Here is an 18,743-nt window from a genome sequence, read left to right as displayed (position 1 = left end):
TGCTGGTCTTGTTGTTGTTGTTGTCAAAGGCGGGGACTTTGGGGTGAGGGTGGGGGTGGCATAGTGAGGGAGCGAGGGCGCTGCAAGCTATTTTGAAAGTGACCCACCTCATTGGGGCAGCCAACTGTGCAGCTGTCAGGAACCATGACTGAAGATGACCGATTCGGTTGTCGTGGAGGGATACGCCAAACTCAAAGAGGGAAAAAAGGTGAAGCCTGATTTGATTTCGGGGATGGTGAATACTGGTGTTAAGTTTTAATGAAACAATTTTTTTTTTTTTGGTTTGTCTTTGGCAGTGGAAAACTAGGTGGATCGTTCTTCGTAAGCCGTCGCCTGTGGCAGGTAGGAAAAAAATCAGAATGTAACTGTTAGGTATTCTAAATCTAATCTAATCAAAATCTATTTAGGGTCATACTGTCAATTTTCTCATATTTTATTGTCGTAAAATAGCTAATTGCTTCCCCTTATTAATTCATTCTCATCAAGTCCGTATTACATTTTTTGTCATGACTTATCTTGGAAATTACTATTCTCATAATAATGCAGTTATTCACAATGTTAGTTTTTTTGTCGCAATATTACATTCTAACATTTTTTTCCCTTCTTAATATTTAAAACGTGCTAAATTGGGGTGTCCGTTATTGTTAGCCAATTAGTTGGATTATGTACGGAATGGTTCCTCATGGTGGGCAACTTTGTTGTCCATAAAAATGCCCCTTGGCTCTGCTCCGCTCTTTCATGCCCGTGTTATTGCAGCTGTCAGCGTTAGTTGTAAATTGACATTGATTGTAACTGCATGCTCCACATACTCACTCTTTGACGCCTCCAGATTGCCTCGTGTTGCTGGTTTTTAAAGACAAGTCAGACAGAGTCGACGGCAATAAGGAGCAGGCCAGCGTCACTCTGGAGGAGATCTGCGGCCTGGAAAGCGGACTGTGGTGCGAGGGCGCGTCGTTCACACTGGCCATTCTCTGCCTGACCCAAGCGGCTCTGCTGGGTTTCGACAGCAAGGAGACTCTGCAGGCGTGGGAAGTCCGCCTGCGCTACAGCCTTGGAGAAGGTGAGAGGATGCGCTGTGGTGAGGACTTCTTCAGACTCAAACCTTTCTAGATCAAGTTGAGGAGTCCACATGAGCTCACCTGCTTATTGGTCGTAGGATCAGCCCTTTCTAGGTCATCTTTAGGAGTCGTCTTGAATGCATTTGCTGGTTTTTCACTCATTCGGAACTTTATGGAACATGTATAAGTGATAACAAGCGTGCAACTGCTGGAGAACTAGCACCGGACTAAGATCAGACTTTTCTGGATAAGGTTTACAAGATGACAAGGATGTAAATGTTGATTCGTCGAACCCTGGTAGATCAGGTTTTAAGCGTGAACAAGACCTCACTTGCTCATCAGTCTTAAGTTTGAACCTTTCGAGATCAAGTTCAGATGTTGACAAGAACACACCTGATAAGTTGTAGTATCAGACTTTTCTGGTTAAGGTTCGCAAGACGCCAAGAATGTAATTGTTGATTAGTCGCAGGTTGTAACCCTGGTTAATCAGGTTTTAAGCATTAACAACAGCGCACCTGGTCAATTGAAACAGGTTAAATCAATTCTAGATCAGTTCAGGAGTGAACGATAGAGAACGTGGTGTGTATGGATTGTAAAGGCTACATTTGCCCCGTGTGCTATATAGGAACACTATATGTTACGTAAGTGACAAACTCATAGGCGCCACTAATAGCAATGGCCGGCTCAGCTGGTGGCGGCGGTCCAGCTGAATGTTAAGGCGGGTACTAATGGTTACATTCGGGGACCTTCCAGTCTTTTGTGCGTGCAGTTGACCGCTTAATGCCATTGAGAGGAGTATGTCGTGGCCGGTAGAAATGTCACCTGTCTGTGGGTGTGCCAAGGCTTTTATTTAAGAGGTTGACATTTCATCATATTCACAGTAACAAGAACAAGCAGACTAATGGAGAGGGATGTTTATGCCATACTGAAGTAATCGTACAATCTAAGTCATAAAAAGTGCCTGGGGTCTGTCCAACAACAGTCCAACACAGAAATCACACACACACTAATACCAGAACTCCCCAGAACTGCCCAGATGTAGTGAGCACTGTGTACGGCAATACTGCATGTACTGTATGTTATATGAGTTGGACTGGGCTTTTCATGTCATTTTTTCACAGTTATTTTTTATTTTCTTTTTGTCGCTGTCGGGCCCAGTTCACAGGTTCAGTGTCGGAGTCTTGGCGGGAACAAAGTTAGAGAGTGGACCGGCAACCCTTCACTTGTGCAACAACTTGTTAGCTCTCGTCAGAGACGCATCCCCCGTCGTTGTGGGCCACTGGAACCTTCCAGACCTGCGGCGATATGGGCCCGTACCAAACGGATTTGTGTTTGAGGGAGGAACGCGCTGTGGCTACTGTAAGTCTACGTACCGGACATGTAGGCGCTTAAACAACTTTGTAGAAGTTGCTTTAGTCGCTCTGGTTTAAGGACAATGGAGAACATCTGTTGGCATTAATGTTTTACAAGGAATGATTCAGTCCTGAAAAAAAACAACCCCCACAGGCATGAGTCATTCATTAGCTTTGTTTTTATTGTCTTAGCAATGCGTGTTTCTGGTGATAAGCAAAGGCAAAATTTGAATGAGCCAACCACTTCTGCTTTATAATAATGATTATATTATTAATAACGAATACAAGAAAGTCACTTTCTTGAATGGAGTCGAACAGACAATAATGCCGTAGGTGGTGGGTGGTCTCTGGGACAGTGTTGACACAAGGACCTTTTATGGGTGACAGCAGGTTTGTTGTCACAAGGACGTCACAATGTTGTCGAAAGCATTCCAAAAAGAAGTGAGGCTCTCATTGCTGCAAATGTGCAATGAATTCCACATTTTTTGCCATTTCATGTTATATTTGTAGGTGTATGGTTAAATGGCTGTGAAAGCTGTTCTAATTTATTCCTGTCACAAAAGGGGAAATCAACCCAAAACATTTTTTTTTCAAGAATATGTTCCCAGCAGGCCCACTAGTTGAAACACAGCATTCTGATTAATATTGCGTTGTTGGAATATGAGTTAAGCAGCAAAATCCACCCCTTTTTAGCCATCTCATGGGGCGGCCATTTTGTCAGTTCTGTCGACTGAAAATGACATCGCAACTGTTCATGGCTCAGGTAACGACCCATTACGGCTCAGCTTCAGAAAACTGGTGAGTCGTTACCTGAGCCCTGAGCAACTGTGATGTCATTTTCAGTCGACAGAAGTAACAAAATGGCCGCCCCTTGAGAGGCCTAAAAACGTGTGGATTAACTCTTATTCCACAAACACAATATTTATCAGAATGCCTTGTTTCAACTTGTGGTTTTGTATGGAACATACTCTTGAAAAAAAATAGGTTTGGGTTGACTTCCCCTGTAACAGTTTTCCACCTGCACTCCACAGGGGCTGGCGTTTTCCTGCTCACGTCTTCCGAGAGCGAGCAGATAAGCTTTTTGTTTGACTGCATCGTCCGAGGTGTCTCCCCTACCAAGGGTCCTTTCGGCCTGCAGCCCATCCTGCCAGGTCAGTCTTGGAGCTGTTTGATGCGCCACCAGACATTAGGCACATCCCACACACTGGAGCTGCAACTCAGTATGCTCCCTTCCTCGAGTGCGATGGCAGAATGATTCCGAAGGATTCCACAGTGCATGGAACTGCTCTGATACAATTAAATTATGACTGGCAGCTGCTTTTTCTTTTTTTTTTTTTTCCACGTAATTGGATAATCTTCAGTGGCATCTTGAGTGGTTGCCCTCAGCGCCGCCTGAAGTCGGCGCTGCTGCCTAAACCTCAAGGTTGGCGAACTTGTCATAGCAGCAAATTCAGGTGGTAGTTGGATGTTTACAGAACATGATAAAACTAGAGTGGACTCTACAAGGTCCAACACATTCCGCTCCAGGATGCTAGTTGACTTGCGATTCATGTAATAGGAAGTGAAGGCAAATGACCAAACGATGCTTTACCGAACATTCTGATGACACGAATAATGAGCAGTTTGACGGGATAAACATTAGCCATCAAACAGACCCGAGGACGCTTACTTTCTGTCATTTACAGTATAAATAGCCTTCTATTGGGAGATCTGGGATCTTTCTCCATCTGGGAGAAATGTCCCGAAGGTTGCTGCTATTAGACTTAGACCGAACAAGAAAACCAATTTTTTGGTTACTAGTACACTAACCCTAAACCTTAGCCACATGCTGCTTCACCAAGTCTAAAGACAAAGCCATTATCATGTGATCATGATCGGGGGTTGCGGTCTGCTCTGGTGAATTTCCAGCACAATGTGCAAGTTTAAAATCTTCCAACTTGTTTTTTGTTTTAACACCACATTTAACGCTGCTCTCATTCTGTCTACTTTTAACACCTCTCCAATTCCTAACAGCCAATGTTCTTGCCGACATCACAGTAAATGTGTTTCGCTCACCTGCGGGGGCTTGTGGATATTCTTCATTTTTACATATCTGTACACTTAAATGAAGCCTATTCCCATCGGACAATAAATAGAAGCGAGGGTTTCACACGAGTGGAGCAGACAAAGCCTCCTAATCACCTGAGGCATTCATGTACCATCAGACACAGCAGTCTGTGATATTGTTTACTGGGTGGGTAGAGCATGCCCTCTTATCAAAATAAAAGTATATACAAACAGACTATTTTATTCATTAACTTATATTATTATGTTTCCATTTGCAGCCTTGTATTTGTGTCTACAGTCCAAGTTGGTCCTTCATTTTATTTGCAATTATAATTTTCAATAGTAAGTTGGAAAAGAATTAATGTAATTAAATTAGTGTAACCGCTAAACCTCTCCGTACTAAATATAAACTAGGGGGAGGGATAAAAACAGCACTCTTGTGGGTAGTGTATATCTGAATGTAGTGCAAAAGTAAAATAAAAATTAAAAAAAACTACAATGACAAGACATGCAGACTAAAAAGAATTTAAAAAAAAAAAGTCGTTCACATGGTCACGCAATGGCACTAAACGCTTACAGCACTATTAATAAACCATGTCGTGTTGCACAAACGCCCCGTGTGACCCTCTCCAAGGACATGCTACTTGCACACGTGCCCTCAAAGCCTTAAGCCTCGGAGACTAGGTGTGATTTTGTGCTAATTCAATCAACGTTGTGCATATTGATTACAGTGGAGGTCATCAGTCAGGGGTTGGTGTGTGGGGCTGGTTCGAAAAAATATTACATATTGAAGCAGTCTCGCTGGTTTTCCTTCTCTTCAGCTCTGATTGGCCACTGGGAACATCACTCATTCTCTCGCACTTTTGGTTTTGACTTAAGGCAAGGCAAGGAAGTTTTATTTATATAGCACATTTCATACACAAGGCAACTCAAAGTCACACAGTGACCTCAAAGACGGTTGGTCGTGAGGTCTAAGCACCAGAGGAGGATCCTGAGCATTCAAGTGAAGATAAAATTTCTGCATATGCTTTGGTAAGGCTGGACTTATGCGGCCGTTGTATTAAGATCATTCACTGTTGAGGAAAATAACTGTTTTGGGCAAAGGTTTAGAGTTGTTCAAAGAAGGCGGTGGTGAGCGCATGATATTGCAGATCCGGCCTGGCACAGCCCTGAAAGGCAACGTGGCCCCCCCTTGGCATGGGCTCACCCTCTGTGAGAGGGGCTAAATCGGTCGGCTGCACTGTGAACTGGACAGCAGCCGAAGGCCGTGGCAGTCCCATCCCCTGCTACAGAGGGCAGACGCTGGAGAGACTATGTCTCCCCGTTGGCCTGGGAATGCCTAAGGATCTCCTTGGAACAGCTGGACGAAGTGGCTGGGGAGAGGGAAGTCTAGACTTCTTTGCTAAAGATGCTGCCCTTGCGACCATACCTTGGATACGCGGGATAAAATGGATGGATGAATGGATAGTTAATTGGAGTCAGTTGCACACTTTCATGTAATAGCATAGCATGACTCCAACTTCACAATGCAAATGATATAAACCGGTCCGTTGAATCCGAACATCATTCTCCATGAATAAGCCTGCCTGCCAACATCTTGTCATCATTCTCCTTGACAGATCCAAACACCAGTCAGACCAACTCTGAGGAGAGGCTGAATCATGAGACACGGGAACTGGAGAAGAGACTGAGTATGCTCTCCAATCGGAACAGCACAGGTACATATTACAAATTCCTGACCATTCCTCGCACTTCCATTGCTTGCACTACCCACAGTGATTTTCCTGTTGAACAGTCCATCACGATACAAATTAAGCCTGTCGGTTCCACTTCACTCACTCTTGTGATTTATTGTTGTTATTACGCGGCTTGGAACTGATGCTGCATTATGTATGAGCTGCTGATCAAAGACTCTTAAATATGTCTTGTTTGCAGTGGCGTCCATGTACTGTGCATCTCCTGGAGGCGACGACCGCAGCATATCCGGTTCCTCGGACACCTCAGACACCAGCCAATCGGATGGCAGCACTTCCAGCTGTTTGGCCATTTGGAGCGAATCCGGCAGTAACCTCGCAGACAACAATGTTGAAGGCAAAAAAGTGGCGAGTGTGGAAAAGCAATTGGCCAACCAGGGCAGCGGAAATGCTTCAGGAGTCAAAGACCCCAGGCAGCTACAGGAAATCGGTCGCCAGAGCTCCTTAGACAGCGGTATTGCCACCGGTAGTCATTCCTCTTACTCTGGAAGTTTCTCCTCATACACAGGAAGCCTGGACATTAGCAGTAGTGAGGACTTTGGGTCATTTTTTTGTCTGCCTCCCCACTTGGCTCAAGACCTCAGTCCTTGTTCTTGCCCCAGTGCTTCGGGACACGAGTACAAAGTACCAACCTCACTCAGGTATCTGTACGACACTCCCAGGAGTCTGGCACAGGAGTACCCCAGTTTAGCTAAGGACTCTCCCAATCCTGTAACAGAGTCTTTAAAGGGGGGCTCTGAGGGTCACCTCAAAACAGTGAGCTCACACAGCAGGAAAACAAAGGGGCCCCCCTCGAGTGACAGCGTGGAGTCTTGCACAATCAAAACCATCGTGACCATCTGCTCGGTATGCGGTGGTCTTCAGGTGAGGCTGTCATTGTTTTTTCTTATGGAGTTTATGTAGGTCATGCCATAGTTAGTGTAAGGACTTCATTCTTGAGTCCACAGAAGGTGGAAATGCAGTTGTGATTTGCAGAGCTGGGCATTTTACTAAAAACTGAGCATCCGTTATTCTTCATCCGTCTGCAGCATGCGTAACCTTCAGTCGTTTGTCATTCGCCTTTTTTTCCGGACGGAAAAAATAGTACCCGCCTATAGGCCGGTCTGCCTCTGATTTTAAGTTGGCTTCTGTCAGCGTTTCTAAACTAAAAAAAACAAACATTTAAAAAGATTTAAAAATCGACCATCCATTCAGTGCACGCTCTGTGCGGGGGCCCTCCCATGAGCACAAATTGGATGATTGATTCTATGACGAGGACCACCAATCAGAAACAAGCAGTGCAGGCCAGCGCTCTATACAAGCGACGTGTCGGCATGAGCGTTCCCAATCAGACAAGCTGCTCAAAGGCACACATTTCTCGATTCCAGTCACACAGGCGCTCATTAAAGACACACTACAACATTTCCAGATTGCGGTACTCGGTGCACACAAAAGGCATGTACGGGCGACGAGGAACAATAGTGAGTCGTTGTTGCTTGACCATTCTGTCACACAGACGGAATGCCCAGCTCTGGTGATTTGTTTTCCCAGTCGACAACAGTTCATTGACAAAGTGATTGTTGTGAATCTTAATGTTTCACTTCATGTAATAGGGGATGCCCTTCAACCCTGCAAGTGGCGCGGCGATACCTGCATTACCAAGTAGGTGCAATCACCTGATAAATAGTGAACCCCAATTATTCGCTGGGATAGGAACTCACTGTGGCGCGCAGCGAAAATCCGCAAGTAATTGAGGTCCCATCCCAAAGCTTACTAATTGCCTACAGATGCCACAAGATGGTGGCAAAGCATTACTTATGTCTAAATGGACCTCCCCAACTCAATACCTTGACACCAATATGCCACGAAATGAGTACAAAAATAGCAAATAAGTGAATTTGTGAATAGCCAACCACGAATATGCAGGGGTTCACTGTACCGCGCCTTTTGCACACCGCCTCATGTGTTTTCTCTTGCATGCATGAACACCTGCATGATTACATGAAGCTTCCATGATCAGAACGTGTTTCTGCTTGCCCCAAGTGATATTTCCCATCCAGCAGATCAAAGTATTGACAAATCACCATGCAGAAGCAATGCCAGCATTGCTGTCCCAGTTCGAAGTTTAGGCAGGACAAATGGGGGTTCACCACTTCCTAAAAGAGGACAGGGGAAACTTGCAAGCCTTTTAGCTGAGATCCTGCATTATCCCAGAGTACCCAAGGAATCGAACCTCAGCCGCCATAACTTGTACGAAGCAATGAGTCCTGCGTTACACCTCAAACGCCCACCACCAGTCGGCACCCGTGCACTAGTGACTGATGTCATTTACGAAAACTGTTCCAAGTGCTGTGGCACGCGCTGCTGCCCGCCACCGCGGGGCACCGCTGCCGAAGTGCGGCGCCGCAGCAGTATCTTCAGTGTGCAGACCTTTCTAACTGGGCTGCACCTAAAGAAAAGCACAGAGGAAAAAAGTTCTGCTCACGGGGCACTTCAGGCCGACGGTCCAAATGAAGAGATGAACGGTCAGACATTGACCATTGAAGGTAAGAGGCCTCTTTTCCTCTGCGTCCTTGCAGCCTTTTCCCCCCACTCTTCTTTCATCAACTGAACCATGAATTTTTGTCTTGGACTTTTCCCCACCAATCCTGCCTTTTCTATCACTTTCCTTTTGCTCTGGATCCGCTTAAGAGTTCCATTTTGGAGTATCTTCAGATCCATTTGTTTACATTCCAACTCTGAAATGAGCCATTACTTTGAGTCTGATGTGGTTACATAACACTGATCACGATTTATCACATTACAGTCTGCCATGGTACAGTACCGATACATTATCATCAGATCGTATCCTTTTTATTTGTTGTTGTTGTTGTTGAAGGCTACACCCATGTCTTGGAGGTGTGAAAGAAAATTCAATATTGCGATACATAACATTATCTCTCAAGGTGCAGTATCGAAAGAGCAACATCACATATTTTTCACGTTCACTTCCCTCTTCTTTGTAGAGGTCTTTGAGGGCTACAGCCGGTACACGGGTGCAGGTATTTTGCTTTCATAAACCAAGTGCCCACATCCTTGAATAATGATGTAAATGCACTAAGCTTATAAGTGAAAAATGTGTTAACGTGTTCACTACTCTGTATTTAGTACTCACTACTAACAAAGCAGACTCCCCGGATACATGCATATTTTTAAATATCACATTTTACCTTTGCTTTTAGTAATGCAATGATAAAAAAAAAACAACAGCTGCTTCATTACCTTTGCTATTTAAAACACTACCATATTAAAAGAAATATGCATCTTGCATGCAGATTGAGTACGTTCCTTCATGCTCAAGATGAAAACCGAAGCGTGTGCGAGGCTAAGAATGTGCTGCTGTTTTGTATGATATCTATTCATTTCAGGGATCATATATCACACATTGCTGCAGAAAAATTAAGGTTACCGTCATTTTTTTCCCCACCCCTCGCCAGACAAAAGGCCCAGTGGCAGAGGGGAGAAGCACAGAGCTGATCCTGCTTATGAGATCATGGAGAGCAGAGCAGAGGGAAACTCAGAGGTGGGCTGATACAAAACTCCCTAATCCGCTTTTCTGCTATTGACTGCTGACATACCCCAAATGTGGAACTAACTGAGTTTCAAGCAATTATTTTATTAATATTATTGTGACAGCAATAAACAGCTAATGTGAGTCATGCTGTATTATGTATATTGCCCTTCACACTGTAAACTTCCTTGATAACTTGCTGTGAATAGGTGCTACGTGAGTAGCTGCAATTGTGTTGTAGCAGATTAGTGTATTTTAATTTTTTTTTAATGTGTGCAAACCACTCAAACTGGCACACATTTGCCCATGCTGTCCGTCGACACTTGTAAAAATTTGAAGTTTTTCATAAATTTAGAAGCATTTTTCATTGTATTTGTCTTGCAGACGGAAGAAAAAAGCAAGTACGCACTGATGCACAGCTGCGGCCCACAAAAGCTGCTTCAGGAGATGGACGGTAAGGATGACCGCATCGCAGATGTTGATCCTCCTGTCTACCCATTGTTACTTGTGTACCGGAGTGTTGGGTTTGAGATCTCAATGTGGTCCTAAAATACAACTTTTTACAATATTTTGAGACGGATCATTTGTATTTGTAGTATTTCCTATTTGTAAATTTGTTCCAGAATAGTGGTTCCATTGTAATATCTTAAATACACTAAAATAGAATTATTATTCAGCGCTCTCCTCTCATTAGATCGGCTTTCGCCTCAAACGCAGTTGACATTTCCCCACGCTCCGCCGATGTATGCTCAATGTGGGTACAAGGCACTCGCTGTAATGGCAGTCATTACAGAACACCGCGCTTGAGCAAGGATCAATTAGGTTTCAATGCTTCTTTTAGACATCGCCAAAAGGCTCCGCCGGCATCTAATGGCTTCTCGTAGAGTGTCCCCCTGGGCTTTTTTGCTACAGAGCTGCTGATAATGGCTACCTTTGAATTCATATGTAACATGGTTAGAACACCCCGACAAAACAATACATCTTTTGGGTTTGTGAGTCAGAAGTAGGGTAGAGGCAACAACAGATTTTGTCGCCAGAAATTCACAAGCTGGAAAGGATTGAGGAATATCATGGAACAGGAGTGTCACAATTTTTACAGTAAAACCAATCCATAAGTGTGCGTAAAGACATGCTCCTTAATGACGCATTGGTTTTACAGTACATACCTCTCTCTCCCTCTCTTTATATATATATATATAATGTAAAATAAAATAAAAAAGGGGATGAAGCAAAAATGAGTCTAAGATGACGTGACAGCACAAAGTAGAGCAAACAACTACGATTCACACTTTTTGCAACTGCTACCTGAATTATTTGCATTAATTTGGGCATTATGATTAGAAATGTTATACTATTTTACGAATGCAGTAAAACGTTTTGTGGCGTTTTTTCCACCAACCCACCACTAATCCAGAAAAGTCAATTTCGTTATAGAGTACATAAAAAACAAAAAAAAAAAAAAAAAACAAAGGTCTGTTTCATAAATACAAAATGAACATACTGTAACACAATTGAACATAATAAAATTAAGACACAAAACAAAATAAATCAATTAAAACAAATAATACACTAAAACAAGGGTGGAGTCGTGGCAGGAATGTGGGGATGAAGCAGTTATAGGAGGAATCTAAAATAACAAAAAACAAAAATGGGACACTGGGCCAAAGTTTTTAGACGCCTGGCATACAATAATTCGCCGCTGCGAACATTTTGACTTGTTGATATCACTTGAATGACTTCTAAATTCATAAAAAGAACCATCTTGCTGTTTCTCTTGCAGGCACATCGTTGCCGTACCCCCCGGAGGCTTCCCTTGCCGAAAGGTCTCGCGGCGACGGTGTGATATACGTCAATATTCCAGTGAGTCCAACATCCAAGAAGCAGCTCAACTACATGGAGTTGGAACTGCAGGAACCTGTCACCCGGGGGACTGTGGTACCTCCAACTGCACAGAGTAAGGGTGCGTCCAGAATAAACGACCCCGAACCCCCTTTGAGACCACGCACTGGTAACAGGTACTGGGAGGTATCAAAAACTAAATTAACAATGTCCAAAAATGAGTTTCCAAGTAACAAACCAAAACTGGGCATTAAATAACTAGAAAAGCAAACAAGACATTACTTGGGGAAAACCTGACTGACAATGAGAGAAACAGAAGTAGCAAACACAGTGAACCGACAAAGACCAGGCAACTAAGTACATGTAAACTAACGAGACAACAAGGAGCACCTGCACAAAAGATGAGTAGCTAAGAGAGCTGACTGGAAGCCACAAGAGGCCATGTTGACAAGCACACATGGAAACAAAAACAAAAAAAATCAAGCTGGATAATAACACGAACTACAAGAAAATAAGAAAATGTAAGACAATACCAAATGAAACACAACAAAAACACAGACCATGACACGCTCCTGAAACGGGAGCTCTGGCCTCATCAGCCTGCCACCGTAGCGGCCGGTAACACAAGAAGCATGAGGGACTAAGTGTACCAGAACTAAGGGAGGCTAACTCTGAAAAAAGTTGGAATGGAACGAGGTGAAGAAGCTGGCTTGGAGCTACCGAGAAATGGGAATGAAAGCATGAAGCTGACACAAGGGACCGAGTTGACAAGCACAGGTGGAAACAATAAACCACGAGAAAACAAGATGAGACAAAACCAAATACGTACAATCAAAACAACAAAAACACACGCCATGACAATTGTACTCTAACCATCTATGGCTTGTGTGTTAGAAGTAGGGCTACTTAGAAACTTCTGTCGCCATAAATATTAAGCTGTAGCCCTAAAGTTACCATGATGCACTCATATACTCAGAGAGGCTCTTTGCTGTGTGTGGACAGGGAAGGGCTCAACCAAATATGCCCAGATTGACATCACTGCCACAGAGACAGCCCACAAGGTGGGTACCCAGCATGCTCTGGGTCGCCAGGAGGGCCTGCACGCCCTGGAGAGGAGAAGGAAGGGGACACCGCATTGACCTCAAGGACCAGCCTCTAACAGCAAAACGCCTCCATTTACAAGTACTGTTGTTTTCTGAATTTGTAGTTGTGAGTATTTGTACTGTTCTTCCTAATACTGTGTGCCCACCTAATCATTTTTACTAAAGATAACTCTTAAATTGTTTTTTTTTGTATCTGTAAATAAATTGTATTCTGAGATTGACGTGGATTGCTAAATATAAACACCCCCAATGCATGTACAGTATATGTATGAGATAAATGCGAGTACATGGCTGCAATTTCGACTACTGTATTGTAAAACGATCATTTTTAATGACACCACTGCTTCCTTCTTTTTCCTTCGCGTACATTACCTGGATACAAAATTCTGCTAGTAAAACATTAAAATAATTGGAGGAAAACAGACAACTGCTTTGCTTGTATGAATATTTGCACCGATGATGTATTTCGCCAGACAATTTAGTTTACATGTACTACAAACGCATCAGCGGTTGGTTTGTATGACAGAAGTGATCGGTCGTAAATTCTCAAAGCCTGCAGGCTTTCTGTCGCATTTTCCAAACCCAATAAAGTCCATCCGCCCACCGGTTACTGGGCTCGTGTCAATCATAAAGTGAGAATGAAATCCGTAATATCACGAGAAAAACAATATATGAGAATAAACATCTTGTCGCAAGAACGGCAGTGCTGCTACTGCTCTTTTCTCGGCATTCACACTTTGCATATTTTGACATTGCGGCAATGCACAAAAAAATAAATATTTGTCTCTCAGCATTCACACAATATCTAAGCTACAAGCGCATTCTCCTCTATTGGCGGCTCCTTTCTGGCCAGCAGGTGAAATGTGTTGTTGTGGTTGTCTGGGCGGCGGTTACATAATTGCACTAAACAGGCGGCCATTCTCGATCCGTTGCCAGTTAACAGGCGTTGAACATTTCGGGCAACACTGAAAAGATAGCTAAAGGACGACGAGAAAAGGCTCACTGAGTGACACAAAGTTCCATCCGTACTGCTTTTCTTGCTTGCTCAGAAGGAAAATTTAAAAAATGCATCGATGACGGTTCGCTCGATCACACAGAAAGGAATAATTGCAAAGTTTAATGGTTGTTTTCCAAGCTTATCAAATGCGGAATGGGATGACCGCAAGCTTCCTCACCGTCGTGATAATGGATCGAAGAGCGCGACAGAATCAATGCGCTGGTCCCACTGGGGTCCAGGAAACCATCACCAGACGGCAGAATGGACTACGGGAAACGATGAAGGCGGCAACGAGCATCAGGGAGTCATTTGCACCACCTAGTCGCAGTTCTTCAAAGCGATGCCATTCACGTTTGTTGTTGAGGTTGAATTTTTTTAAACTCATCTAATTAAAAAAAAATTATTGTTATGAGATTTTTTTTTTGTAATATGACACTGCTTTTTTATGAGAATTACATTATATTTTCATGTGAAAATTAACAAAAAATACTACAAGAATATAATTGTTATACATTGTAAACAAGCAAAAGATAATATGGGAATAAAACTGTGACCATAGGAAAAAAAGCAACCACAGAAAAAAAAAAAAAAAAAAAAAAAAAAAAAAAAAAAAAAAAAAAAGACCTCAACCCACATTCTGGGAACCTCTGCTCAAGGAAATAGGCGATCTATGTAGTTAGTTTACCTTGATTGTGTTTGTCTTCAGCACATGATGAGCTTTCAGCATAAGCCATTTAGATGAGTAAAAATCAATAATCAATTGTGTCCAAGATTGCCAGTAGACAAGAGGAGAGTCAAGGAGAGGAGGGGAGGGGGCGGCACACATCAAGCATCACTGGGGTGCGAGAAAACGCGGGGGAGGGAGCACCCGCGCCGCGCCGCGCACACAACACACTGCATGGGTTGCCTTTCGGTGCGCACGGATTGTACCGGGAGTTATTGATACTGTTATTATTATTATGACGCCAGGATGGATTGGCTCAACGGCACCGGACTGGACACGGTCATCCACCTAAACTCGTCGTACGGCTACTCATCAGCGGCCGTCGCCAGCATCGCCGCCCTTGTAAGTTTCCTCATCTTGTTCACTGTGGTCGGCAACGTGCTGGTGGTGATCGCCGTGCTGACAAGCCGGGCGCTGAAAGCCCCCCAGAACCTCTTCCTGGTCTCCCTGGCCACGGCCGACATCCTGGTGGCCACTTTGGTGATGCCATTCAGTCTCGCCAATGAACTCATGGGCTACTGGTATTTTGGCAAAGTTTGGTGTGGCATCTATTTGGCGCTGGATGTTCTTTTCTGCACGTCCTCCATCGTGCATCTGTGCGCAATAAGCCTGGATCGCTATTGGTCCGTCACGCAAGCAGTGGAGTACAATCTAAAGCGGACTCCCAAGCGGGTTAAGTGCATCATCATAATTGTGTGGCTCATATCTGCCTTCATTTCCTCGCCGCCGTTGTTGTCTATGGAAAGAAACAAGGACAGAAGCGCTCAGCCCCAGTGCGAGCTCAATGACGACAGTTGGTACATCATTTCCTCCAGCGTAGCTTCCTTCTTCGCCCCCTGCCTTATCATGATCCTGGTCTATGTCAGGATTTACCAGGTGGCCAAAACCAGAACCAGGAGCATGTCGGAGAAAAGGCGGGTGGACGACGGTGCCGTTCAAACGGAGAACGGGCACTGCCAGTGTCCGCCCACCCCGAGTCACCGGACGGCCACCCAGGGACAACACACAGAGGAAGCTGACCTGGAGAGCTCTTCATCAGAGGGGAAAAGCGCCAGGAGGCAGCCAGACTCCCCTCGGGGGATTCCGAAGAAGAGCTCCTTGGCCAAACAGGCCGCATGCAACTCCAGAGTCAGCAACAAATCCGCAGATCTTTTTGCCTCCAGGAGGAAACGGCGGAGCTCCGTTGCCCTGAAGAAGCTCTCCCAAGCCCGGGAGAAGAGGTTCACTTTCGTCCTCGCCGTGGTCATGGGAGTGTTCGTCGTCTGCTGGTTCCCATTCTTCTTCAGCTACAGTCTCTACGGCGTGTGCAGGGACTCTTGCAAGATTCCAGACCCCCTCTTTAAGTTCTTCTTCTGGATCGGGTACTGCAACAGCTCACTCAACCCGGCTATATACACCATCTTCAACCGCGACTTCAGACGTGCCTTCCAAAGGATCCTGTGCAAGTCGTGGAAAAAGTCCTTTTAAAGTGGCAACCTGAAATCTCAGGTTTCCCTTTCAAGTTCTAGTTTCCATTACTTCCAGACCCCCCTCATCAAATTCTACTCCTCAAGTCAGCCATCTACACCATCTTCAATTGCAACTTCAGGCAGGCCTTCCACATTATAACATAGAGGTTGTGGAAAAAGTCATTTTAGGAAGTCTTCATAAAATCTCAGAAGGTTTCAGTTTCAAGTCCTAGTTTATTCCCAGACCTTCTCCTCAAGTTCTTCTCCTCAGCCCAGCCATCTACACCATCTTCAACCACAACTTCAAGAGGGCCTTCCACATTATAACATGCAGATTGTGGAAAAAGTCCTTTTTAGGGCGGCGACCTCTCAGAAGGTTGCAGCTTCAAGTCACGGTTCCTGATCTTCTTCAGTAACAGACTATGCGGCGTGTTCTTGTGTGATCGCAGCCAACCTAGTCAAATTCTGCTCCGCAACCCGTCAATCAAAACCTGCCTCAGCACAACTTCGGGCAGCCCTTTCGGAGATCTATCATAATATCTTGCTTGCTTTTTTCAAGTTCTGGTTCCCTTGTGATTTCCTTCAGGTACTTCTAAAGAAGACTGTAGGGATTACCTTCCTTGGCATCCCACTGGGAAAGTCCCTTGACTGACGAAATGGAAAAGGACAAAGAAACTCTCTCTGAATCTTCTGAACTCCTTTCCATGAACGTGTTGCCCCGAGCGAAATAAAGCTGCCACAGCAGAGTTCCACGTGAACGCAGCTTTCGTTTCCATAGAGGTGACGCCATGTTGTCCTTTTTGTAGACATCAAACTTGTCGAATCAAGAGCGCATCTGCTGGTCGCAGCCAAGTATTGTGTCCCATAATGCCTCAGTTGCTTCAGATGTGATTAATCAATTGATTGATACATTTTGGGCATCATGTCAATTCCCCACTCTGATTAAAATTAATTGCATTAAAATAATTTTCTCCAAACATCCAATTTATTTTAATTGCATTCTATGATGTTCAGATTCACTTTGAACCAAGGGTAATCAAAGTGTGTGAGCTCCAACGAGAACTGAGCGTATACAAATTTCAATCCAAAACTAACCTCACTCCTAAGCGGACTAAATTCCTCATGCCATATAGGAAGCGGGTACATTTTCTATCAAAGCTTGGCTCCGCACCCAAGCGGCTTTGATTTCCTGCTAGTTATTGGCTCTTGCTGGGAAGGATATGTGGACTGGATGCCCCGAGGCCGCTGCTGCAGTTGTTTGCAGAGCACAATTCTTGTGTTGGTGTACAGGCATTACTGTAGGATGCATGTGTGCCATTGAAAATGCTAATTATTTCAACTTGCCCAAAAACTCCGCAGTTACAAATGATGATGACATTGCAACACCAATTAGCTTGCCTTGATGTCAACACGCCTCTATTGGTCACAGCACCAAGAGGGCCTAAAGATATATTGAAAAATGGAGGTCGTAAAGAATAAAGTCATTTACAAAACTGCATTACAAAAATAATGTTGAGTCAAACTTAAAGGGGGAAATCAACCCAATCATATTTCTTTCAAGAATATGTTCCCAGCTGGCCCACAAGTTGAAACACTGCATTCTGATTAATATTGTGTTTGTGCAATATGAGTTAAGAAGCAAAATCCACCCGTTTTTAGCACCAGGGGGGCGGCCATTTTGTCACTTCTGTCGACTGAAAGTGAGATCACAACTTCTCAGGGCATAGGTAACGACCAATCAGCTTCAGAAAACAGCTCAGCCGTGATTGGTCGTTACCTGAGCCCTGAGCAGTTGTGATGTCATTTTCAGTCGACAGAAGAAGTTACAAAATGGACGCCCTCAGAGATGGCTAAAAACGGGTGGATTAACTCTTATTCCACAAATGCAATATTTATCAGAATGCCTTGTTTCAAACTAGTGGGCTGCGTGGAACATATTCTTGAAAAAAATATGTTTGGGGTGACTTCCCCCCTTAAAAGTCAGGTTGTAGTGTTACAATTCTGAATTTGACCAAAATGTAGTCAGCTTTTTTGTTTCAGAAGCATAATGGCAAGCAAGTCTTGAGTATACTAGAATCAGAGTATATTTTTGAGAGTAAAATCAAATCCGATGTTCCAAAGAATTGTGGTATGGGCCACGTGTGTTACAATTGTCACAGGAACCCTGTCTCATTTTTCCCACTTGTCAGCGTAAGGCGAGATGATGAGGATATTTTGAAACGTGAAAAAAATGGAACCATTTGGGAATAAGCTGTCAGTCACTCAACAATGCAGACGTCCCCTGTCGTTCCTTTACCATTATGTGCCTCTGTCAAGCTTTTGTTACGCCCATCATCAATGGAACACACGTACTGATGCTGAGCTCGGTTTTATTCAAGCTGCAGGATTTCCACGGACACACTGTGATTCATTACAGTGGGAAAGGCAGAATGTCCCTGAATGTGACATCTGTTCTGAGTCCCGCACAATTAATGAAATCACGCTGACCTTGTGTTGGTCTGAAGAAATTGTCACCATTGCACAAAATATCATTTCATCGGTTGTGAATTTCATCAAGCAGGACGTCGAGCAATGGAAAATGGTCAATCTAGTAGCATGACATTTTTAGTGGTTCCTAATTTTGAGGTTCGGTAAATTATGGTCTGTTGTGATGTGGGAGCCACGTGGAAATTTAATACTAAAATGTGATCCATTCTGTGCTTTACACTTGTTCCCAATATTACATAATTTCAAACACCTAGTAGAAAAAATTAAGTAGGAATTTAATATTAGTTAGATTAATCTACCAGAACATGACGGATAAGCCAGTTTCATTTCTTTTCTCACCCTAATTTTTGCTCTGCTCTAATGACTGTTAATGTGCACAACACCTTTTAAAACATGCTGTTATAAT

At 43.9% G+C, this 18,743-nt stretch overlaps 2 protein-coding genes across 3 annotated transcripts; both read left to right on the top strand.

Annotated features, from left to right (window-relative positions):
* The first annotated feature begins 131 nt into the window (after positions 1–131).
* LOC147151088 (protein Dok-7-like) lies at positions 132–13,019 on the top strand. 2 transcript variants are annotated; one of them, XM_086054026.1, is made up of 13 exons: positions 132–208; positions 297–342; positions 830–1,060; positions 2,217–2,417; positions 3,442–3,561; positions 6,076–6,174; positions 6,392–7,074; positions 7,803–7,851; positions 8,307–8,735; positions 9,666–9,751; positions 10,124–10,193; positions 11,520–11,693; positions 12,581–13,019. In XM_086054026.1, exons 1-13 carry the CDS (start codon positions 155–157, stop codon positions 12,715–12,717), a joined length of 2,379 nt encoding a protein of 792 aa, XP_085910152.1. In that variant the 5' UTR covers positions 132–154; the 3' UTR covers positions 12,718–13,019. The 2 variants fall into 2 exon arrangements, with proteins under 2 accessions (XP_085910152.1, XP_085910143.1); XM_086054017.1 differs by having other exon boundaries at positions 8,250–8,735; positions 11,520–11,699.
* Positions 13,020–14,467: 1,448 nt separating this feature from the next.
* Positions 14,468–16,812, top strand: LOC147151087 (alpha-2 adrenergic receptor-like). Its single transcript, XM_086020655.1, has one exon. The coding sequence runs from the start codon at positions 14,649–14,651 to the stop codon at positions 15,867–15,869; it is 1,221 nt and encodes a 406-aa protein (XP_085876781.1). The 5' UTR covers positions 14,468–14,648; the 3' UTR covers positions 15,870–16,812.
* The last annotated feature ends 1,931 nt before the right edge of the window (positions 16,813–18,743 follow it).

Source organism: Filicampus tigris, chromosome 2 (assembly GCF_054856515.1).
Source record: "Filicampus tigris isolate MCC_2025a chromosome 2, RoL_Ftig_1.0, whole genome shotgun sequence".
Classification (NCBI taxonomy): domain Eukaryota; kingdom Metazoa; phylum Chordata; class Actinopteri; order Syngnathiformes; family Syngnathidae; genus Filicampus; species Filicampus tigris.
The sequence above is the reverse complement of the archived record's forward strand: the minus strand, read 5'-3'. Positions and strand labels throughout refer to the sequence as shown.

Bases quoted from the DNA above. Each gene is read 5' to 3' on its own strand.
- LOC147151087 (XM_086020655.1), top strand. From the start codon at position 14,649: ATGGATTGGCTCAACGGCACCGGACTGGACACGGTCATCCACCTAAAC.
- LOC147151088 (XM_086054017.1), top strand. From the start codon at position 155: ATGACCGATTCGGTTGTCGTGGAGGGATACGCCAAACTCAAAGAGGGA. The intron at 2,418-3,441 runs GTAAGTCTACGT...TGCACTCCACAG, and splicing joins AGGAACGCGCTGTGGCTACT to GGGCTGGCGTTTTCCTGCTC. The intron at 3,562-6,075 runs GTCAGTCTTGGA...TCTCCTTGACAG, and splicing joins CCTGCAGCCCATCCTGCCAG to ATCCAAACACCAGTCAGACC.